Source organism: Oncorhynchus keta, chromosome 23 (assembly GCF_023373465.1).
Source record: "Oncorhynchus keta strain PuntledgeMale-10-30-2019 chromosome 23, Oket_V2, whole genome shotgun sequence".
NCBI classification, from domain to species: domain Eukaryota; kingdom Metazoa; phylum Chordata; class Actinopteri; order Salmoniformes; family Salmonidae; genus Oncorhynchus; species Oncorhynchus keta.
In genome coordinates, this window is record NC_068443.1 from 40,875,583 (window position 1) to 40,899,686 (window position 24,104).

The following is a 24,104-nucleotide window of genomic DNA, read 5'->3' on the forward strand; positions in this document are numbered from 1 at the left end:
CTTAACCCTGTTGCCCAAAGCTAACATAATAATAATAATAATAATATATGCCATTTAGCTGACGCTTTTATCCAAAGCGACTTACATAAGTTGCCAGCTAGCTTCATCTGGCTAGTGAGGCTCGACCGGACCGGGTTATGTGTTGTGAAGCTAGCCACTGTTGGGCTTCTATTTAATAATGAATAGTCAAAATGTGCACTTGTAAATCATATCAGTTTTAATCAATACAGCTGTAGACAGAAGTCAAAGATCAAACATACAACTGATGTCTCTCCCGAGTTCTGCAAAATAGGAAAAGTCCAAGTTGCTTTTATTATGCTTGCCCATAGTGATGTAACTGCCTACATCAACACCTACTCATGAGACCAAGCCCATGCATATACAGTTATACAAACTTGCAGGAGCGAAATATAGTTCCAGTGTTTTCTAAGGGCTCAGCAGTAATTTTCCACTCCCCAAGTTGCTTTATAGTGGTATGTCTGACTTGTTTCTTATCTCTTTCACTCCCCTACAGAGTTCTGTCTATGAATCTCTTTAAGCCTTGAGGTGCATTCTCACACACCCTGTTTTGACTGCAATAATTCAAAGCTCAAATATATACATTGGCTAAATGCCATGCTAATTTCTAAAGATGAATATTGACAGTAGTAGCTCAACGACATTTGATCTGCAAAAATGACAAGTTAATCAGTGGGTGATGGCGGTTTCAGATAAGTGAGGGGAATAAAAGTATAAATTGCCCCCACCCCTAATGCCTACACACTCTACTTTGAGAAGTCATCCCATCAGCAGCAGATGGTAATAAACCAAATCGCATGAATTCGTTCCCCAAAACAAATCACACCAAAACGTATCGGAGGCTATGGATCTAGATGCGTATATGGAATTGTTCATGAAAGAGAGCTGCCAAACGTCAACGTTATAAACGTCCTGTCAATTCTGTGATCGGCACCCTACACGGAACGCGGTCAGACAAGTGTTTAGCAGCTGCCATCAAGCGTCCGTCATTGTTCCCACACATGGCAGTTATCGTGGAAATGAAAAGAACATGAGGTCCAGAGCTGAAGGTCACCCCTTCCCCGGTCTTTGTGCAGCGTGATGAATCACATGTCTGTTTTGCTATCCCCCTCTGTTATTCGGCATCTCTATGGCTGTGTAGAGAAGTCACATTCTCTGTGTGTGTGTGTTTTTGTGTGACATGCACTAAATATACAAAAGTATGTGGACACCCCTTCAAATTCGTGGATTCGTTGCTGGCAAGTGTTTAAAGTCGAGCACACAGTCTGCAATCTCCATAGACACACATTGGCAGTAGAATGGCCTTACTGAAGAGCTCAGTGACTTTCAACGTGGCACCGTCATAGGATGCCACCTTTCCACAAATCAGTTAGTCAAATTTCTGCCCTGCTAGCGCTGCCCTGGGCAACTAAGTTCTATTGTTGCTTGTAGACGTTTCCACTTCACAATAACTGCTCAGACGCAACGTGGTAGGCCACACAAGCTCACAGAGCTGGACCGGCGAGTGCTGAAGCGCACAGTACGCAAAAATTATGTCCTCGGTTGCAACACTCACTACCGAGTTCCAAACTGCCTCTGGAAGCAACTTCATTACAATAAGTGTTTGTCAGAAGCTTCATGAAATGGGTTGCTATGGCCAAGCAGCCACACACAAGCCTAAGATCACCATGCGCAATGCCAACTGTCGGCTAGAGTGGTGTCATGCTCGCCACCATTGGACCCTGGAGCAATGGAAACGCGTTCTTTTGGAGTGATGAATCACGCTTCACCATCTGGCAGTCCGACGGACAAATCTGTGTTTTGAAGATGCCGGGAGAACGGTACCTGCCCCAATGCATACTACCAACTGTAAAGTTTAGCGGAGAAGGAATAATGGTCTGGGGCTGTTTTTCATGCTTTGGGCTAGGCCCCATAGTTCCAGTGAAGGGGAATCTGAATGCTACAGCATACTATGGCATTCCAAACAATTCTGTGCTTCCAACTTTGTGGCAACAGTTTGTGGAAGGCCCTTTCCTGTTTCAGCATGACAATGCCCTGTGCATGTAGTGTGCGTCCACGTTGTGAGCGATCATGAAAGAGCGAATCTCCGTTTGGGCTGATCTGTAACCCACTACCACCTCCCCCAGTTAGAGGTGAATAAGGCAACCTCAGTTACACAGGCAAGGGTACTTTATTGACACACACACAGATTTAAATGTACATGGAAAGGTAGTGTTTCTGAAACAAAAGAAACAGAGGTAATGAATGCACTGTACACAATACAGTAACTGATAGCACAAGTAGAGCAACAAGGCTTAACAAAGGAAGGACTCATTTTGAATATTGATATGCTACCTGCACATACAGGTATTACTAAATAGCTCTACACAAAGGCATTACTTGATAGCTACCTACACACATAGCTAGCTAGAACAAAGTGTTAATAAGATAAATTCATTAAAAAGATTAAAAGCAATACAAATAGAAAGTTGCAGAGTTTGTATCCCTGACAGAAAGCTGAGAGTTGGTGTGCTAAGGGTCTCCGGCAGGGATTTCGTAACAGATAGCCTGACAGGCAGAATGTTAGACATTTCTACTACTCTGCTTGTGTAGATTAATAGATGAGCTTGGTTTGATAAACAAGAAGACATCACAAATGCTGGCCTGGAGAAATGAACACTTTTTTAAAATGTACACTGCTCAAAAAAAAGGGAACACTAAAATAACACATACTAGATCTGAATGAATGAAATATTCTTATTAAATACTTTTTTCTTTACATAGTTGAATGTGCTGACAACAAAATCACACAAATTATCAAATTTATCAACTCATGGAGGTCTGGATTTGGAGTCGCACTCAAAATTAAAGTGGAAAAGCACACAACAGGTTGGTCCAACTTTGATGTAATGTCCTTAAAACAAGTCCGAATGAGGCTCAGTAGTGTGTGTGTGTGTGTGTGGCCGGCCTCCACGTGCCTGTATGACCTCCCTACAACGCCTGGGCATGCTCCTGATGAGGTGGTGGATGGTCTCCTGAGGGATCTCCTCCCAGACCTGGACTAAAGCATCCGCCAACTCCTGGACAGTCTGTGGTGCAACATGGCGTTGGTGGATGGAGCGAGACATGATGTCCCAGATGTGCTCAATTGGATTCAAGTCTGGGGAACGGGCGGGCCAGTCCATAGCATCAATGCCTTCCTCTTGCAGGAACTGCTGACACACTCCAGCCACATGAGGTCTAGCATTGTCTTGCATGAGGAGGAACCCAGGGCCAACCGTACCAGCATATGGTCTCACAAGGGGTCTGAGGATCTCATCTCGGTACCTAATGGCAGTTAGGCTACCTCTGGCGAGCACATGGAGGGCTGTGCGGCCCCCCCCAAGAAATGCCACACCATGACTGACCCACCGCCAAACCGGTCATGCTGAAGGATGTTGCAGGCAGCAGAACGTTCTCCACGGCGTCTCCAGACTGTCACGTCTGTCACATGTGCTCAGTGTGAACCTGCTTTCATCTGTGAAGAGCACAGGGTGCCAGAATTTGCCAGTCTTGGTGTTCTCTGGCAAATGCCAAATGTCCTACATGGTGTTGGGCTGTAAGCACAACCCCCACCTGTGGACGTCGGGCCCTCATACCACCCTCATGGAGTCTGTTTCTGACCGTCTGAGCAGACACATGCACATGTGGCCTGCTGGAGGTAATTTTGCAGGGCTCTGGCAGTGCTCCTCCTTGCACAAAGGCGGAGGTAGCGGTCCTGCTGCTGGGTTGTTGCCCTCCTACGGCCTCCTCCACGTCTCCTGATGTACTGGTCTGTCTCCTAGTAGCGCCTCCATGCTCCGGACACTACGCTGACAGACACAGCAAACCTTCTTGCCACATCTCATATTGATGTGCCATCCTGGATGAGCTGCACTACCTGAGCCACTTGTGTGGGTTGTAGACTCTGTCTCATGCTACCACTAGAGTGAAAACACCGCCAGCATTCAAAAGTGACCAAAACATCAGCCAGGAAGCATAGGAACTGAGAAGTGGTCTGTGGTTATCACCTGCAGAACCACTCCTTTATTGGGGGTGTCTTGCTAATTGCCTATACTTTCCACCTATTGTCTATGCCATTTGCACAACAGCATGTGAAATGTATTGTCAATCAGTGTTGCTTCCTAAGTGGACAGTTTGATTTCACAGAAGTGTGATTGACTTGGAGTTACATTGTGTTGTTAAAGTGTCCCCCCCCCTTTTTTTTTTTTTTTTTTTTTTTTGAGCAGTGTATTTTTAATTTCACTAGGCTAGTCAGTTAAGATCCAATTCTTATTTACAATGATGGGCCTACCCCAGCCAAACCCTAACCCGGACGACGCTGGGCCAATTGTGCGCCACCCTATGGGACTCCCAATCACAGCCGGTTGTGATACAGCCTGGAATCAAACCAGGGTCTGTAGTGACGCCTATAGCACTGAGATGCAGTGCCTTAGACCGCTGAGCCACTGCAGGGTTTAAAGCAGTGTTAATTTTTGCAGCTTTTTTTGTTTAGTTTTAGTCTTAACACCATTTAGTCTTAAGTCACATTTGAGTAATTTCATCCTTTTAGTTTTAGTTATCAGTTGACAAACTCTGGACAATTCTAGTCTAGTTTTAGTCACAGCCATTTTAGTCTTTTTTTCCCCTTCTATTAAATAATGAATGTTTAGGCTACCTCTAACTTCCATAGTACACATTCAGATAGCCTTGTCCAACTAGGCCTACTATCTCCTGGTATACCTTGGCTGGCAACATTGGTATTGTGGCAGATTGTAACCAATGCCAGCCCAAATTAACCATATTTGGCTATAAAGCCTTGGCTACAGGTCAAACCATTTACAGCTCTGATTTTCTCCCCATCATAACCATCAAGGGGGTAATTTGAGCTTTCCAAAACATGTCAAGTATTACTGTACTCCTAATATTCATCAAATAGCGTTGTTTTTCCCCCATTAGGAAATAAGCAACCGCAAGATTGTTTAAAACTGTTTATTCATCGAATATCTATGATGAGTACTCATCTGTGTCTGGGACTGAGTTGGGCCTCTGGGGCTTGAGTTGACAATTTACCTACAGCTGGCATTCCGTAGATGTGATGTGTGTGACCCGAGATAGACAGAGCCTGGCGGAGTAGAACAATCCCATATTGGATCCAATCATTCTTGCATCTGGGAAATGGCACCGGGTGCAGGTGACCACAGGATGAACCCAGGATGGTGCCCCTGATCTGCATGTGGAGGTGGAAGCAACCATGACTATGCATTTTTGGGTCCCCTATAAGATTTAGTTTTTTTTTCATTAAAGGTTAAGCTCTCGGCAAAACACCTTTTAGTGTGTGGCCGACCAACTGCATTATTGTAATAATTAATCAATATTAAATAAAGGTGTTTGTTTGAAGAAATTAGTCTCTCTCAGTATACATTTCCACAGTAGGTGTAAGAGCGGCAACACAGTTGAATGAAACGGTGCATATGGGAAACTAGACCTTCTGATGCGATCAAAACAAAAATAGCCTACATGAAAAGGAGAGCGTAAACATTGTTTTTAGGTTAGTTACAAGACAAGTGTTCTGACTTCGCATCAGTTCAAAAGATTGACAAGTGACTGCCTGAGAGCTGTGTGGGAGAGCCGGGCAGACCAGCTCCATCAGACCGCGCAACTGAAAGATGTTAATTCTGCCAATGAGAGGACTGCAAACGGCTAAAAAAAGGTGACCCAGCTGCCTCCAATCCCCCTAAAAAATGGAAAAGATAAGCACAGCAAATCTGGAAGTTACATGGTGCCTATTATTCCATTCATTTTGAATTGTGGGATATAGCTGCATCTTTAATAATGGCCTGGTTTGTGGACTCCGATGACCACTTTGACCACTTGAGTTATGACTCTGACACATTTTGATTTTGGAGTGTTATGTCTATTTAATGACGGTGTTTCTTCCCTTTGATTTGTGAACCCCAAATTTCAATGTCTTTCCCTTTTGCTTATTCTTTGTTTTTGCATTAATGCAACACGCTGTCTCATCTCTCGTGTCAAGTAAGCTCTTAATAATCAAAGTAGGATCAATTCTGTTTTGTCCTTGGTGGAAAAACGGTTGAAAAGAGATGTGAGCGTTAAAAACAAAACAGCAAATCTATTTTTGGAAGTCTCACTAGGCCTGCAACTACTGTAGCTCGCAAGGCTCTTCATATCAAACACATTGCTCTGTTAGATGAGATCTGGGTAGGAGTGCTCATATAGGATCAGATTTGCCTTTTAGATTTTAATGAATAAGATTATTGATGGGGTGACCTGATTTCGGGACAGAGATGCTTTGTGGATATCCGTGTTTTAACTACAATAAAGACAGGCGCTTTGCTTCTGTGAAACATACAAAACATAACAAGAGTAGCTGCTCCACTACTCATTGGATCCAATGGCTAAAGCTGGTCTTGGAACCAGACAAAACTGACATCGTTACAGATGTGCGTGTCTGAGGTAAACTAACTCCTTGAAGGTATTTTTTTTTTTTTTTTAATGATCAGAAAATTAGTGCATTAGCTTTACCTGGTTTATGCCTGTCCGTTTCACTTAATTCAGGACACAAGCCAGAGCTGTCATCTCCTCTGTTCAGTGTGTCTCATCTGTCAAATTTGATACTTTTTGCAGCACATGGCTCATAATAGGATATCGGTTCTTGCTGTCACTTATTATTTATTTTTCTCCTCCAGTTTCCCAAGCCAGACCCCCACCAAATCAAAAGAAGGGTATGTACTGCTACGACAGTGTGTATGTGCAAGTGTTATTGATGAATGGTGATAAATGGTAATAGTTTAACTAAACATATACATTGTGTTCGTTTCATTAAAGGCTCTCGGACTCCCATCGTAATCATCCCGGCGGCCACCACATCCCTCATCACCATGCTCAATGCAAAGGACCTACTGCAGGACCTCAAGTAAGTAGACTGTGTGTGCACGTGCATGCGCCAGGATTTCCTTTAGTTGCTGAGCACTTGTTGGCTGCTTTTCCTTCACAATGAGGAACAACTCATTCCAAACCATCTCAATTGGGTTGAGGGCAGGTGATTGTGGAGGCCAGGTCATCGATGCAGCTTTCCATCACTCACCTTGGTCAAATAGCCTTTGCACAGCCTGGAAGTGTGTTGGGTCAGTCCTGTTGGAAAAACAAATTATAGTCCCACTAAGCGCAAACCATATGGGATGGCGTATCGCTGCAGAATGCTGTGGTAGCCATGCTGGTTAAGTGTGCCTTGAATTCGAAATAAATCACTGACTGTGTCACTAGCAAAGCACCATCACACCTCCATGCTTCACGGTGGGAACCACACATGCAGAGATCATCCGTTCACCTACTCTGCGTCTCACAAAGGCACAGCGGTTGGAACCAAAAAGCTCAAATTTGGACCCAAAAAGAACAGATTTCCACCGGTCTAAAATCCATTGTAGAGTTTTTTTTGCCCAAGCAAGTCTCTACTTCTTATTGATGTCCTTTAGTCTTTAGTGGACGTTTCTTGACAGCAATTTGACCATGAAGGCCTGATTCACACAGTCTCCTCTGAACAGTTGATGTCTGTTACTTGAGTCTTGTGAAGCATTTATTTGGGCTGCAATTTATGAGTCTGGTAAACTAATGAAATTACCTCTGCTGCAGAGAATAACTTTGGGTCTTTTCCTGTGGCGGTCCTCATGAGAGCCAGTTTTAATATAGTGATTGGTTTTTGCGACTGCACTTGAAGAAACTTGACATTTTCAGGATTGACTGACCATGTCTTAAAGTAATGATGGACTGTCGTTTCTCTTTGCTTATTTGAGCTGTTCTTGCCATAATATGGAATTTTACTAAATAGGGCCATCTTCAGTATACCACCCCTACCTTGTCACAACATAACTGATTGGCTCAAATGCATTAAGAAGGAAAGAAATTCCACAAATGAACTTTTAACAAGACACGGCACACCTGTTAATGCATTCTAGGTGACTACCTCATGAAGCTGGTTTTAGAGAATGCCAAGAGTGTTGAAAGCTATCCAAGACAAAGTGCGGCAGCTACTTTGAAGAATCTCATATATAATATATTTTGATTTGTTTAACACTTTTTTTTTTTTATGATTCCATATGTGTCATTTCATAGTTGAGGTCTTCTCTATTGTTCTACAATGTAGAAAATAATACAAATGAAGAGAGAAACCCTTGTAGGTGTCAAATTTTGAATGCTACTGTGTATATAGTGTGTTCTAAAAGTATTCAGACCCCTGGACTTTTTCCTCATTTTGTTAGCCTTATTCTAAAATTGATTATATTGTATGTTTTTATCAATCTACACAAAATACCCCATAATGACAAAGCATAAACAGGTTTTTAGAAATGTATGCTAATGTATAAAAATAAAACTTAACATAACATTTACATAAGTATTCAGACCCTTTACTCAGTACTTTGTTGAAGCACCTTTGACAGCAATTACAGCCTCGAATCGTCTTGGGTGTGACCAACAAGCTTGGCACACCTGTATTGGGAGTTTCTCCCATTCTTCTCTGCAGATCCTCTCAAGCTGTCAGGTTGGATGGAGTGTCGCTGCACAGCTATTTTCAGATCTCTCCAGAGATGTTCGATCGGGTTCAAGTCTGGGCTCTGGCTGGGCCACTCAAGGACATTCAGAGACTTGTCCCGAAGCCACACATGCTCTGTCTTGACTGTGTGCTTTGTGTCGTTGTCCTGTTGGAAGGTGAACCGTCGCCCCAGTCTGAGGTCCTGAGCGCTCTTGAGCAGGTTTTCACCAAAGATCTCTTTGTACTTTGCTCCGTTCATCTTTCTCTCAATCCTGACTCGTCTCCTTGTCCCTGCTGCTGAAAAACACCCACACAGCACAATGCTGCCACCACCATACTTCACCATAGGGATGGTGCCAGGTTTCCTCCAGATGTGACGCTTGGCATTCAGGCCAAAGAGTTCGATCTTGGATTCATCAGACCAAAGAATCTTGTTTCTCATGGTCAGTCCTTTAGGTGCCTTTTGGCAAACTCCAAGCGGGTAGTCATCTGTTTTTATATTATGTAATGGCTTCCATCTGGCCAGTCTACCATAAAGGTCTGATTGGTGAAGTGCTGCAGAGATGGTTGTCCTTCTGGAAGGTTCTCCCTGGAAGGTTCTCCCATCTCCACAGAGGAACTCTGGAGCTGTCAGAGTGACCATTGGGTTATTAGTCACCTCCGTGACCATGGCTCTTTTCCCCCGATTACCCAGTTTGGCCGGGTGGCCAGCTCTAGGATATTTCTACCATTTAAGAATGTTTTATTGGACATTCAATGCTGCAGATATTTGTTAGCACCCTTTCCCAGATCTGTGCATGCCTTTTCCAAATCATGTCCAATCAATTGAATTTACCACAGGTGGACTCTAAGTTGTAGAAACATCAAGGATGATCATTGGAAACAGGATGCACCCGAGTCTCATAGCTAAGGGTCTGAATACTTATTTACATTTTTATTATTACATTTGCCAAAAAAAAGCCTTTTCGCTTTGTAATTGTGGTATTGTGTGTGGATTGAGGATTTTTATTTGATCAATTTTATATATATGCCATTTAGCAGACGCTTTTATCCAAAGCGACTTACAGTCATGTGTGCATACATTCTACGTATGGGTGGTCCCGGGAATCGAACCCACTACCCTGGCGTTACAAGCGCCATGCTCTACCAACTGTGCTACAGAAGGAGTGCAATTTTAGAATAAGGCTGTAACGTAACAAATTTTGGGAAAAGGGAAGGGGTCTGAATACTTTCCAAATCACATTGACTGCACTGGGCCTTTAAGACAATGACACAAATCTCGAGGTAGACTGTGCCTTTTTTAGATTTGGAAAAACTAGACTTTTTCACTTCTCCCATTGACTTTCCAAACCCTAGTCTGGTATGCTTTGTGAGGGATTCCCGGAAGTGTTTTAAAATTTAGCGTTTATTATTGGCTTAAGTCCAGGAAGTTCCTCCCTGTTTCACGGAGTTTCTGGTTTAGTGCCAAATGAATGACTCTTGGCTACCAACCCAGTCTACTGCCCGTTTCTGTGTAGATTTGCATTTGTAAACAGACCAAATAAAGCGTGAAAAACGGGGGGATGCGCACTTTTTTGTTGTTGGTATGTCATCTATACATATACTCGGCTATACTGTACAGTAGGTCTTGTATTGTGTGTGGAGAGGCTAGCATGCTCGCAGTTACCAAGTTTTAAAACGGGCAACAACAAACTACGGGGATGTCATTTGTTTTGGTATGTAGGCTATAGTTTGATGGGTAGAAGAAGATTGTAGGACTTGTTTTGTATGCTAGCAAGGAAATGGAGGGAAGGAGTGGGAACAATTCAGACTGGGCTAAAATAGCTGTGCTGGAAACGAATAATAACACTTCATTAATTAGGACACTTCATTAATTGGGACACTTAAGATGAAGTTACTATCACACACAAGACTGCAACATTTATCCACATGTACCAATAAACGTTTCATTAAAAAACAAGCTTCACACGTGTTGGACTTAATAAATCCCTATATTAGAATCATGTTAAAAAACATTGATTTGCTAACAATAATGCTTTCTTGACGGAGGTTTTGTATCGTATGCATTAGCCATTACTCTTCTCCCTCCCCTCTCCGTGAGGTTTGTGACACCAGAGGAGAAGAAGAAGCAGGGCATCCAGCGGGACAACGAGGTGCTGCTCCAGAGACGCAAGGACCAGATCCAGCCCGGGGGGGCGACGCTCAGCGTCACCGTGCCCTACAGGGTCATCGACCAGCCCCTAAAACTAGCTCCGCAGGACTGGTGAGTCACCACCACCGTACATGGGTCATTTGGCATCTTCGATACATACATTCCACTCCGTGTCATTGACCGGCCACTGTGTCACCAGGACCGTACATGACCCTACTCCATAACCATTTATGATCTTCAATACATACACTTCACTTAGAACTGGTGAGTCTCCAGGACCATACATGACCACATTATGAACATTCATGATCTTCCATAAATACAGTCTTTTCAGAAAGTATTCACACCCCTTGACTTTTTCCACATTTTTTTTTTACAGCTGGAATTTAAAATTGAATAAATTGAGTTTTTTCCCCCCACTGGCCTACACTCAATTCCACTTTGTCATTATGGGGTATTATGATTTGATTTATGTTTTACAAATTAATAGCTGAAATGTCTTGTCAATAAGTATTAAACCTCTGTTATGGCAAGTTTAAATTGTGCTTAACTAATTGCATGGACTCTGCAATAGTATTTAACATGTTTTTGAATGACTACCTCATCTCAGTACCCCACACATACAATTATCTGCAAGGTCCCTCATTGGAGCAGTGAATTTAAAACACAGATTCAACCAAAGACCAGGGAGGTTTTCCAATGCCTCGCAAAGAAGGGCACCTATTGGTAGATTAAAAAAACAGACATTGAATATCTCTTTGAGCGTTGTAACATTATTAATTATACTTTGGAAGGCGTGTTTATACACCCAGTCACTACAAAGATACAGATAGCCTTGCTAACTGTTGCCGTAGAGGACACGGCTCAGGGATTTCACCATGAAACCAACTGTGACGAGTTAAATGGCTGGGATAGGAGAAAACCGAGGATGGATAAACAACCTTGTAGTTACTCCACAATACTAACCTAATTGACAGTGAAAGGGAAACCTGTACAGAATTTGAAAAAACATGCATCCTGTTTGCAACAATGCACTAAAGTAATATTGTAAAAAATGTGGCAAATCAGTAACTTTTTGTCCTGAATACAAAGTGTTATGTTTGGGGAAACCCAATAAAACATACTACTGAGCACCACTCTCCATATGTTCAAGCATAGTGGTGGCTGCATCATGTTATGGGTATGTTATGAGTTTTTCAGGATGAAAAATAAATGAAATGGAGCTAAGCACAGGTAAGATCCTAAAGAAAAACCTGGTCTCCTTTCCACCAGACACTGTGATAAATTCACCTTTCAGCAGGACAATAACCTAAAACACAAGGCCAAATATACATTGGAGTTGCTTAACAAGAAGACAGCGAATGTTCCTGAGAGGCCAAGTTAGTTTTGACTTGAATCTACTTGAAAATCTATGGCAAGACCTGAAAATGCTTGTCTAGCAATGATCAACAACCAATTTGACAGAACTTGAAGAATTTTGAGATGAGTAATGGGCAAATGTTGCGGAATGCTCTTAAAGAGCAATATGTTTCTTGTACATGTGTGTGTAGACACAACAGTACTACAGGATCGACAGTACCTCACGATATTGTGGTAATGGTCGGCTGTAAATGAAAGTACTTGTCCCAAATCCACATACCGCTACACCACTTGAGCAATCAGCCCCTCAACTTACCCATGGCCACAAATGACTATACATCCTCTCTACATCTGGCTTACAATGTGAAGATTGTGCAAAACTTACTCCCATTTTATTGTGCCACACATGCAAAACGGTCTCATTTTGTATTAATTGTTTTCACACTAGAGGTTGATGTTGACTGTTTGTGCAGGGATCGCGTGGTGGCCGTGTTCGTGCAAGGCCCTGCCTGGCAGTTCAAGGGCTGGCCTTGGCTGCTACCTGACGGATCTCCTGTGGACATTTTCGCTAAAAGTGAGATTCCTCCCACTTGCTCTTATACATACAGGGGTAGCACATTACTTTCGACAAGGTATGTAATGTCTTTCTTGTTACAAGTAAATGGTTACCCAGTTATTTCAAACTGTAAAGTGCTACCCATACAGTTCTTTGGCTACTAACCTGTCATCCCTTTAGATGGACTTAAGTTAATGTATTTGAGCTAACCTGTCCAACCCATGTCTCGAAACGAGTATTGGTCCTATCTAATTGACTGTGTGTGGTTGTGGTCACCCTGCAGTCCGAGCCTTCCATCTGAAGTATGACGAGCAGAAGATGGACCCCAATGTGCAGAAGTGGGACGTGACCGTGCTGGAGCTGAGCCACCACAAGCGCCATCTCGACCGGCCCATGTTCCTGAAGTTCTGGGAGACCCTCGACAGGTGTGTTTTGATAGCACATTGTGCACGTATGTTCGTGACGCAATGGGGTTGATACCAAACCCACCTATACCTTGTTATGAAAACCCTTCTCCCTTCCCTCTTTCTATACTGGTCTATCCTTTCAATGAAATTACTTAAAATATTTCTGAAAAAATGTATTATTTAAAATTAATTATGGAAGTGCACTGAATTCCAATTCTCTTCAATTGGGAAAATCTGGTGTTGGAATTTGATTTACTTTCTCATTTGAAATGGAATTGACCCTAAACCTGGAAGATATGTTCCCATGTAAATGTTAGCACTCTTGTACATTGGGTTAAACAGTAGAATGCATGAGCTCCTTCTGACCACATGCCATCTTCTCTTCCGGTTCTCTCTACAGATACATGGTGAAACACAAGTCGCACCTGAGGTTCTGAGCCTAGACCGTGGCCTCCTTCCTCCACAGGTCCCGTCAAGGCATTTATAAACTCCCGCCCCAAACCTAGCCCTCCTCCTCCCCACCAGGACTACCACTAGAAGAGAAAGGAGACACACGGGCCCACAACACCCCCCCACCAGCACTTTGGGGATCCAGAATAGACCCACGTGTTCAGATTGTCATTCAGGAAAATACTTTCTACCTGGTCTTCATGGTTTCCATAGATAGAAGCAGCAGATACAGTACGTCTGGACATTGGGAAGGGGAGGTTGGAGCGTCCCATGTTTTTCAAGTTCCTATGTACAATATAAAACAATATACCAAAACTATATATTTTCTAACAGTATAGCGTTTTACTGTGGAGACAGATTGAAGAGTGAGAGAAAGCGAAAGGGGGATGGATAGATGGAGGTGGAAAACAACTTCCCATACTATTTCCTTTGTGAAATGAATCTTGTAAATTCCATGTGAAACATGAACTGGATAAGAAGCCCTTTGGATCACTGCTGGCAATAAGGGATACGAGACCTCTGTCAGTTTCATTTTCTGATGTTTTTACTTCCTTACGATAGGAACATTTGTCTCTACTTTTTTACTAAGTGCTTCCGAAATGGCACCCTATTTCCTAAATAGTGCACTACAGTGCTCTATGAAGGGAATAGAGTGCAATTTGGGACAGAATCCTAGTTTGAAAGCGCATAGGTATGCAGTCTTATAGCCAAGGAGCATCTGAGTGACGTGCCATGCGATCCAAATGTATATATGATGATATATGCCAGACTTTGAAGATCAAAGAAGCTAGGTATCATATTCTTGATGCATAACAAAGCTAATGATTCAGCGATAGATGGGTTCAAATGTTCGACAGTAAATTCCAATATTTGCGGCTTTTCTTCTTTTTTTTTGCAACTGCGCACTACTTTGGTCACTACATGACGATGTAAAGATTTTTAGTTGGTGTTGTGCAAATGAAAGGAATGATGGACATTGCTTTATTTGATGTGTTCACAATGCAAATGGTTAATAAAAGTTGGTAGACGGAAAGTGTATCGTCTGTGTTCCAGTTTAAATCCCCTTTGTCTTTCTTTACCATGCAGAGTTGAGTTTCTGTTTGGACTTGGAAGTTTTTCCTGCCCTCATGATCTGAGCAGGAAAACATCTGGATAAGATAGATAGATGGGGAAACTACTTGTAAAGGCATACGGGTTTTGATTGAGCTGTTTTTTTTCTTCCGTTAAGTCAGAGGATGATTGTACACTTTCAGTTATAAAAAGGACCATCTTTTCGTATTTTTGATAAAGTTAATTATAGGTGTAACTGTTAGGCTACTGTTGCTTCATGCGTTGTATGCGTGTACTTACTTTCACTCTGGGTAGGTACTTTCCATGCCGTTGCCGTTACTTTCCAAGCAGGAGTAAAGGGCACTGTTCCGGTTGTTGCCGTAGTAGACTATGTATTACAGTCTAGATTGTTATAAATATTAGTTATTTATTGTGTAGGCTTCTAACCTACTTGAAATAAAGTAATGCGAGAGAAAATGGCCACGTAGTTACCACCGCACCGGCGACACGACCATCAATTATACACAAGCACGAAGAACTGAGTCGGCAGGCACAAAACTAGAACATTGAGCACTGACCGCCGGGTTATTGACTCGTCCATCTGCCACGCAAAACGGTCTTGAATGCCAACAAATCGGACCGATTCGCTTTCCATACACCCACTTATTTCGACACACCCGGTCGCCATATTAGGATGCAGCTACCCCCTTCACGAAGATAGCCAAGCTAGCTAGCTAGGGTTAATTAAGGCTGCAAATGCATTCGCTTTCTCATTCTACAGTTTACAAATAACTCCATTCGGGAATATTAAAAAGGAGCCTACCTGTTGGCTCGGGGTCGTTGTAGCCTATCCTTCTCCCTTAATGTAGAGTTTTGTCATTTTAATTCAATTTTACATAGATATCTAAATCAAACTTTTGCCACACACTGACATGCTGACCAGACCGCGGGTGCTTCTGCCAACGCGCGCATGTTGATTTTTTTTATTTTTTTATCCCCCACGCCAAACACGATCTGGACACGCAGGATGAAATATCAAAACGAACTCTGAACCAATTCTATACATTTAGGGACAGGTCGATAAACAAACATTTATGGCAATTTATCTAGCTAGCTTGCTGTTGCTAGCTAATTTGCCCTGGGATATAAACATTTGGGGTGTTTTACTGAAATGCCCAAGGTCCTCTACTATGACAATTAATCCACAGATAAAAGGGTAAAACGTGTTATAGTAATCTCTCCTCCCTTGGACTTTATTTGGCGGTTGGCAACCAATTTTAAGGTGCATTATCCACTACTGACGAGTTTGGACCTCAGTTCATCTTTCTATCACCAACGTGGGTATATGCTCACAGGGGCGAAAATCTGATATCAACTTTGGAGGGGACAATTACATTACATTTTCTCAAGAGCAATTCCCGAGGGGGACACCAAAAGTAGTGCTGTAACACAGCCTACGTTGTAATATGTTACATGTATTTTGAGGAACCATAATTACTTCTACTGGGTAGTTGATAGGTACAGTAGTTAACTGAAGGGTTGTCCCAACTTGTTAAAATGTTAAAATAATTATACTACTAATAATAATGGTTATAGCAGCGTTCCTTATCAATCCAGTATGTATGCAGGTATTTGTATTTACAACCAGCAATAGCAAGAAAGGCCAGTAGGTTAGGGTGACCAGACGTCCCCGTTTTCCAGGGACCGTCCCCGTTTTTGGTGGCCTGTCCCCGGAAATGTCCCCGTTTTTAACTGTGCATTAAAAACAGACCGCAAAGTGAAAAAAGACCGGGCAGCAGAGCCTACCGGTTGACGTATCAATCACGTTGTGCTTGTTTAGGCCAACAGAGGGGCCTGCTCGCTATAGCAGCTTCATTCACTCTTCTTCTAACTATTTGCTCGCGATAGTTTTAGAGAAAACTGCTGTGGAAAACTCGGCCAGAAGCTAGCAAGTGAATCCACAACATCACCACAAACGTCTTTTCAAGCCAGGTAAATTACAATCGTTTGAGATACTAGCTAGTGATGTTATATCACAATTTATTATATAGATAGGTAGATCTGCCCTATAAGGTTTTAAATAGGTTATGCTAGCTAACGTTAGCTATGTAGACTAACGTTAAAGTTAGCTAGCTACTGTTATGTTAGCTAGGTTAAACGTTCACATGTAAACATGCAGTGGACGGGCTATTTTGAAAATGTGATTATATTAAATGAATGCACAATTAATTCTGAGAATATTTTTGTAGATTACAATTTTACTGGTTTGGCATTATAATAAGTAGTGTGAAAATATATTTAGAAATGTTCATGGATAACATTAGTAGTGGAGAGGAGGAAGAAGAGTGAAGGAGACAGAGGAGGAAAGGTAAAGAAAGATATGGTAACAGAGCTTGACAATTTATTATTCCAAACAATGTTTTTGATATAAAATACAAATCTGATTGCCCGTGTTGAAATGCCCTCTGTCACCACATTATTCAAGAAGGTAGAGCCTTCCCAAGAAGAATATGGTTTAGCTGTGCAGGAGGGTGTCTTTGCATACCACACTATGTGACACAATCATAGTTACAGATCTATGGACTGCACAGCACAATTGACACAGAAGCTTTGTGAGCCAAAGTTTACATGTCCTAGGACAAAATGTGACGCCATAATGAGTAACTTGTTAGCAACATGGGCAACTACTTTGCAAACACAGGACCAAGACCAGGTTGAATTTGTGTCCCTGTCCATTGATGCGTCCAATCATGGACATTTAAAGCTGCTATAGTAGTCAGATATGTAAGATATGATGGCAGCGCATCTATGGAAACAAATCTGCTTGATTTTGTTGAATTGAATGGAGAAACAACACAAGAGGGAATTGCAACTGAGGTCCTGGTGGTCATCCAAAAATGTAACCTGGAAAACATTCTCTGCCGACAACAAATACCAACTTTGGAGGACTGAATAGGCTGAGGAGGGTCAATGTCCATACCAAAGTTAAAAATGCTCTGCAGCGGGAGGTGATTGGCTTAGGTTGTCCTGCCCACATCATAACACGGCCAGAACAGCTTTGGATATGATGTTGAGTACCTGCTCACAAAGATATTTGGATATGTTCATATTTTCACCGTCAGAGTAGAAAGACTGAAGGGCTTTTGTGAGTTTGTTGGCCAGGAGTACCATAACATTTTAGGACACAGCAATGTTCGCTGGATGTCCATGCTCTCTGCTCTAGAAAGAGTGCTGAAAATGTATGTGCCATTGAAATCCTTTTTTATTTCTGAAGACAAATGCCCTGTTGTCCTGTGAACAATGTTCGAAGATCCACTGACTGAACTTTGGCTGGCCTTTGTCCATGGAAACTTGACCGTATTCAGTGACACGATCAAGATGCTTGGAGGCCAGGACCACTGTGCTGTGGAGTCCGCTACAATTCTGAGAAACATTGAGGCAAAATTCACTGCAAGACGTGATGACAACTTCATTCCAGTTTTGACTTCTGAGAGAGCTAGAGGAAATTGGAGCCATGTCTAAAGAGAGCTTTCTCAAAACATCACAATCATTCTTCACTATGGCTGTGAACTACTTGCAAGTGTAACAGTAACACTTTAGTCCGTCCCCTCGCCCCTACCCCGGCTCGAAACGGGGACCCTTTGCACACAGACAACAGTCACCCACGAAGCGTCGTTACCCAATAACTACTTCAATGAAAAACCCAAACAAATCAACCAAAATATTCTTCAGAAATACTTAGTTATTGTTCAGTCAGTGTCTCAACTCTTCAAACAACAGCTATGGACAAGTATGTCACACAAAGTATGCAATTTTAAATTAAATAAATAATTAGTAAGTGTACTGTCATGTACTAAAAACTACTAAACAAAATAACATATCATACTATACACTAGGGGTTCTCAAACAGGGTAGGTGGACCCCTAGGGGTCCCTGGTGTAATGGTAAGGGGTCCATGAAATATAAAAAAGTGTAATGAATGTATTCAGCAGCACAAGGATTCCACTAACTTTACATATAATATAGAGGGGGTGGAGGTCCCCGAGGACCACTCAACCTTGCCTGCCTTTCCTCAAAATATGCAGGGTTCCAGTACTCAAAAAAGGTTGAACCACTGCTATACACACTACTGAACAAAAGAACCAAACCTATGTTTGAGGGTTTCAATGGATCCAACAAATTGCTGGCAGATATTTTCCCTCAAGACTGTCTAGCCTGTCTTTTTATATACATTACAGACAAAATTCTGATCAGCACCTCAACTTGGTCAACCAACCCCCGCACCTACACTGGAAGCCTCCTGAGGACCTCTGCTGCCACTCAACTGCTGTTCCAGGGGTATTTGTTGCGAAAGAGAGGGAACTGCACTGAAAGAGAATCTATGTTCAGCCCAGGGTACTGATTTAGAGACTCATCCAACTCTCCCATGAGAAGCACTCTTTCCAACTTTTGCAAAATGTTTAGACTGTCCTGGTCAAAACGGTCACCAAACTGAACCTCCACTCCATCCAACACTTTAAAAAATGCTGCTCTATAGTGATCCACTGCTTTGCCAGCAAATCGGCTTGAGTGTGTCTCAATGGATTCAATCAATGCTGTTGCTTTCTCATACAGTGCAAGGTAGCTTTCGTCATTTCTGCTGTTTACCCCACGCGCTGGATAACTGGACACGGATTGGATTTAGCTGGTGTGCTGTTACAGTTACACAGTGGCGGTGGGTTTGGCAGTTTTGATGTGCTGTGCATTTTACAATGGCTTTTCTCCAGTTCCTAAATCCTGCACTAATGAAGGCAGCATCCACTCTTTGGCCAAAATATGGCTGGCTTGAGAAACCCTTGGCTACAGTGAAAACACAAAATTCCTTTTATTGATGGATTATAATGTAGGGGGGAAATCGCAAAACCATCTCTCTTGAAACGTCAACACTCTTTTGGCAAGAGTTTGCGGTTCTATACATTGTGGATGTGGCTGATATGGTTTTGTGCCATCACTTAGGTAACTGGACAATGCTGTGCCACTGTCCCCTATACTGGTGCAGCTGGCAATAAGGGTGACACATGGTCCTGCCGTGGCTGTGCCACTGTCCCCTATACGGGTGCAGCTGGCAACAAGGTTGACACCTGGTCCTGCTGTGGCTGTGCCACTGTCCCCTATACTGGTGCTGCTGGTAACAAGGTTGACACCTGGTCCTGCTGTGGCTGTGACACTGTCCCCTATACTGGTGCAGCTGGCAATAAGGGTGACACATGGTCCTGCTGTGGCTGTGCCACTGTCCCCTATACTGGTGCAGCTGGCAACAAGGTTGACACCTGGTCCTGCCGTGGCTGTGCCACTGTCCCCTATACTGGTGCTGCTGGTAACAAGGTTGACACCTGGTCCTGCTGTGGCTGTGACACTGTCCTCTGAAGTCTCTCTCCCTGGCTCTTTCCCTTTCACCACCCTCACTGCCTCAGTCTGTCTCCTAGAAAATAAATAAGGTGTTTGCCGTACTCCTAACTACCGGTACCAAAAACTACACAATTATTCACAACGGCAATATCATTGCCTTAAACAAATCTTAGTTCAGTCACCAGTTTAAGTTGAGAGTGGGACTTACCCCCATCGCGATGCCCCCCCCCAAAGGCTAACTTTCTAGCCCCTGCTATCTGCTTGCTTTCTAGCCCCTGCTATCTGCTTGCTTGCTAACCCGGTCTACTAACTGCTAGCTTGCCTGCCCGGTCTGCTAACTGCTAGCTCTTGCTAACTGCTTGCTTGCTAACCAGATCTGATAAGAGCTCTTGCTAACTGCTTGCTTCTAACCAGATCTTCACTAACTGCTAGCCCTTGCTAACTGCTTGCTTGCTAACCCGGTCTGCTAACTGCTAGCTTGCCCTGGTCTACTAACTGCTAGCCCAAGCTAACTGCTTGCTTGCTAACCCGGCCTGCTAATTGCTAGCTTGCCCTGGTCTACTAGCTGCTAGCTTGTTTAGCTCCGGCCTACTAACTGTTGGCTTGTTAGCCTGCTAACTGTCTGAATCGCCGTGTCCCCAGCCAGCCCAACCACTCACTGGACCCATATGTTCACTTGGCTACGCATGCCCCTCTCTAATATCAATATGCCTTGTCCATTACTGTCCTGGTTAGTGATTACTGTCTTATTTCACTCTAGAGCCTCTAGCCCTGCTATATATGCCTTAACCAACCATGTTGTTCCACCTCCTACATATACGATGACATCACCTGGTTTAAACATCTCTAGAGACTATATCTCTCTCTTCATTACTCAATGCCTAGGTTTACCTCCAATGTACTCACATCCTACCTTACCTTTGTCTGTACACTATGCCTTGAATCTATGCTATCGTGCCCAGAAACCTGCTCCTTTTACTCTCTGTTCTGAACGTGCTAGACGGCCAGCTCATATATAGTCTTTAGCCGTACCCTTATCCTACTCCTCTGGTGATGTGGAGGTTAATCCAGGTCCTGCAGTGCCTAGCTCCACTCCCACCGCCCAGGTGCTCTCATTTGTTGACTTCTGTAAACGTAAAAGCCTTGGTTTCATGCATGCTAACATTAGAAGCCTACTCCCTAAGTTTGTTTTACTTACTGCTTTAGCACACTCTGTCAACCCAGATGTCTTAGCCATGTCTGAATCCTGGCTTAGGAAAAACACCAAAAACCCTGAATTCTCCATTGCTAACTATAAAGTTTTCCACCAAGATAGAACTGCCAAAGGGGGCGGTGTTGCAATCTACTGCAAAGATAGAAAGTAATACAGAACTCTGCAGGCTAAGTCTGTACCCAAACAATTTGAGCTTCTACTTCTAAAAATGTACCTTTCCAGAAACAAGTCTCCCACTGTTGCCGCTTGCTATAGACCTCCCTCTGCCCCCAGCTGTGACCTCGATACTATATGTGAACTGATTGCCCCCCATCTATCTTCTGAGCTCGTGCTACTAGGTGACCTAAACTGGGACATGCTTTTAACACCCCGGCCATCCTACAAACTAAGCTTGATGCCCTCAATCTCACACAAATTATCAATGAACCTACCAGGTACAATCCCAAATCAGTAAACACGGGCACCCTCATAGATGTCATCCTAACTAATTCGCCCTCCAATTACACCTCTGCTGTTTTCAATCAAGATCTCAGTGATCACTGCCCCATTGCCTGCATCCGTAAGGAGTCTGTGACCAAACGACCACCCCTCATCACTGTCAAACACTCCCTGAAACACTTCTGCGAGCAGGCCTTTTCTAATCGACCTGGCCGGTGTATCCTGGAATGACATTGACCTCATCCCGTAAGTAGATGATGCCTGGCTGTTCTTTAAAAGTGCCTTCCTCACCATCTTAAATCAGCATGCCCCTCTCAAAAAATGTAGAACTAGGAATAGAAATAGGAATAGGAATAGGCCCGTTCCTGTAGGTTCATGCTCTACAACATCCGCAGAGTACGACCCTGCCTCACACAGGAAGCGGCGCAGGTCCTAATCCAGGCACTTGTCATCTCCCGTCTGGTTTACTGCAACTCGCTGTTGGCTGGGCTCCCTGCCTGTGCCATTAAACCCCTACAACTCATCCAGAACGCCGCAGCCCGTCTGGTGTTCAACCTTCCCAAGTTCTCTCACGTCACCCCGCTCCTCCGCTCTCTCCACTGGCTTCCAGTTGAAGCTCGCATCCGCTACAAGACCATGGTGCTTGCCTACGGAGCTGTGAGGGGAACGGCACCTCCGTACCTCCAGGCTCTGATCAGGCCCTACACCCAAACAAGGGCACTGCGTTCATCCACCTCTGGCCTGCTCGCCTCCCTACCACTGAGGAAGTACAGTTCCCGCTCAGCCCAGTCAAAACTGTTCGCTGCTCTGGCCCCCAATGGTGGAACAAACTCCTCACGACGCCAGGACAGCGGAGTCAATCACCACCTTCCGGAGACACCTGAAACCCCACCTCTTTAAGGAATACCTAGGATAGGATAAAGTAATCCTTCTCACCCCCCCCCCCCTTAAAAGATTTAGATGCACTATTGTAAAGTGGCTGTTCCACTGGATGTCATAAGGTGAATGCACCAATTTGTAAGTCGCTCTGGATAAGAGCGTCTGCTAAATGACTTAAATGTAATGTAATGTAAATGTAAATAGATATAGTCCTTGGTTCACGCTAGACCTGTCTGCCCTTGACCAGCACAAAATCATCCTGTGGCGTTCTGTATTAGCATCGAATAGTCCCCGTGATATGCAACTTTTCAGGGAAGTTAGGAACAAATATACACAGGCAGTTAGAAAAGCTAAGGCAAGCTTTTTCTAACAGAAATGTGCATCTGGTAGTACTAACTCAAAAAAGTTCTGGGACACTGTAAAGTCCATGGAGAATAAGAGCACCTCCTCCCAGCTGCCCACTGCTCTGAGGCTAGGAAACATTGTCACCACCGATAAATCTACTATAATTGAGAATTTCAATAAGCATTTCTCTACGGCTGGCCATGCTTTCCACATGGCAACCCCTACCCCGGTCAACTGCCCGACACCCTCCACAGCAACCCGCCAAAGCCCCCACCATTTCTCCTTTACCAAAATCCAGATAGCCAATGTTCTGAAAGAGCTGCAACATCCCTACAAATCAGCCGGGCCAGACAATCTGGACCCTCTTTCTAAAATTATCTGCCGAAATTGTTGCCACCCCTATTACTAGCCTGTTCAACCTCTCTTTCGTATCGTCTGAGATTCCCAAAGATTGGAAAGCTGCAGCAGTCATCCTCCTCTTCAAAGGGTGTGACACTCTAGACCCAAACTACTACAGACCTATATCTATCCTACCCTGTCTTTCTAAGGTCTTTGAAAGCCTAGTTAACGAACAGATTACTGACCATTTCGAATCCCACCATACCTTCTCCGCTATGCAATCTGGTTTCAGAGCTGGTCATGGGTGCACCTCAGCCACGCTCAAGGTTCTAAACGACATCATAACCGCCATCGATAAGAGACATTACTGTGCAGCCGTATTCATCGACCTGGCCAAGGCTTTCGACTCTGTCAATCACAATATTCTTATTGACAGACTCGACAGCCTTTGTTTCTCAAATTATTGCCTCGCCAGGTTTACCAACTCCTTCTCTGATAGAGTTCAGTGTCAAATGACAAACTGAAAAAATATCAACAAAGTTATTCCTATTGCAAAAAAATAACAAATCTCGTAAAAATGCAGCCTTCTGATTATGTAAGGCTGTTGTCTGGACCTCTGACAGTCTTTATGGGTGTGCCACAGGGTTCAATTCTCGGGCCGACTCTTTTCTGTATACATCAAAATGTTGCTCTTGCTGCTGGTGATTATCTGATCCACCTGTACGCAGACGACACCATTCTGTATACTTCTGGCCCCTCCTTGTGTTAACTAACCTCCAGACGAGCTTCAATGCCATACAACTCTCCTTCTGTGGCCTCCAACTGCTCTTAAACGCAAGTAAAACTAAATGCATGCTTTTCAATCGATCGCTGCCCGCACCTGCTCGCCCATCCAGCATCACTCCTCTGGACGGCTCTGACTTAGAATACGTGGACAACTACAAATACCTGGGTGTCTGGTT

The 24,104-nt window shown here is 43.5% G+C and overlaps 2 protein-coding genes across 6 annotated transcripts in view; one reads left to right on the top strand and one right to left on the bottom strand.

The window, feature by feature from the left end:
- LOC118402331 (parafibromin-like) overlaps positions 1 to 14,549 on the top strand; it is a 62,511-nt gene extending 47,962 nt beyond the window's left edge. The window contains exons 13-18 of the mRNA XM_035800449.2: positions 6,726 to 6,761; positions 6,865 to 6,952; positions 10,668 to 10,829; positions 12,551 to 12,651; positions 12,917 to 13,058; positions 13,441 to 14,549. Coding sequence (XP_035656342.1) covers positions 6,726 to 6,761; positions 6,865 to 6,952; positions 10,668 to 10,829; positions 12,551 to 12,651; positions 12,917 to 13,058; positions 13,441 to 13,477 — 566 coding nt within the window. The 3' untranslated portion in view covers positions 13,478 to 14,549. The remainder of the gene's footprint in view (positions 1 to 6,725; positions 6,762 to 6,864; positions 6,953 to 10,667; positions 10,830 to 12,550; positions 12,652 to 12,916; positions 13,059 to 13,440) is intronic.
- LOC118402332 (beta-1,3-galactosyltransferase 2-like) overlaps positions 1 to 24,104 on the bottom strand; it is a 62,207-nt gene that overhangs the window by 18,269 nt on the left and 19,834 nt on the right. The window contains exons 1-2 of one of the 5 annotated variants that reach the window (XM_052477220.1): positions 15,364 to 15,486; positions 7,124 to 7,170 (exon numbers count right to left, since the gene is read on the bottom strand). The exons of 1 other annotated variant lie outside the window; for it this stretch is intronic. The gene's annotated coding sequence lies outside the window, so the exon portion shown is untranslated. Of the gene's footprint in view, positions 1 to 7,123; positions 7,171 to 14,840; positions 15,246 to 15,363; positions 15,494 to 24,104 lie in introns of those variants that run through there. 3 more of the 5 variants (XM_035800454.2, XM_035800459.2, XM_035800452.2) reach the window with 3 other exon arrangements.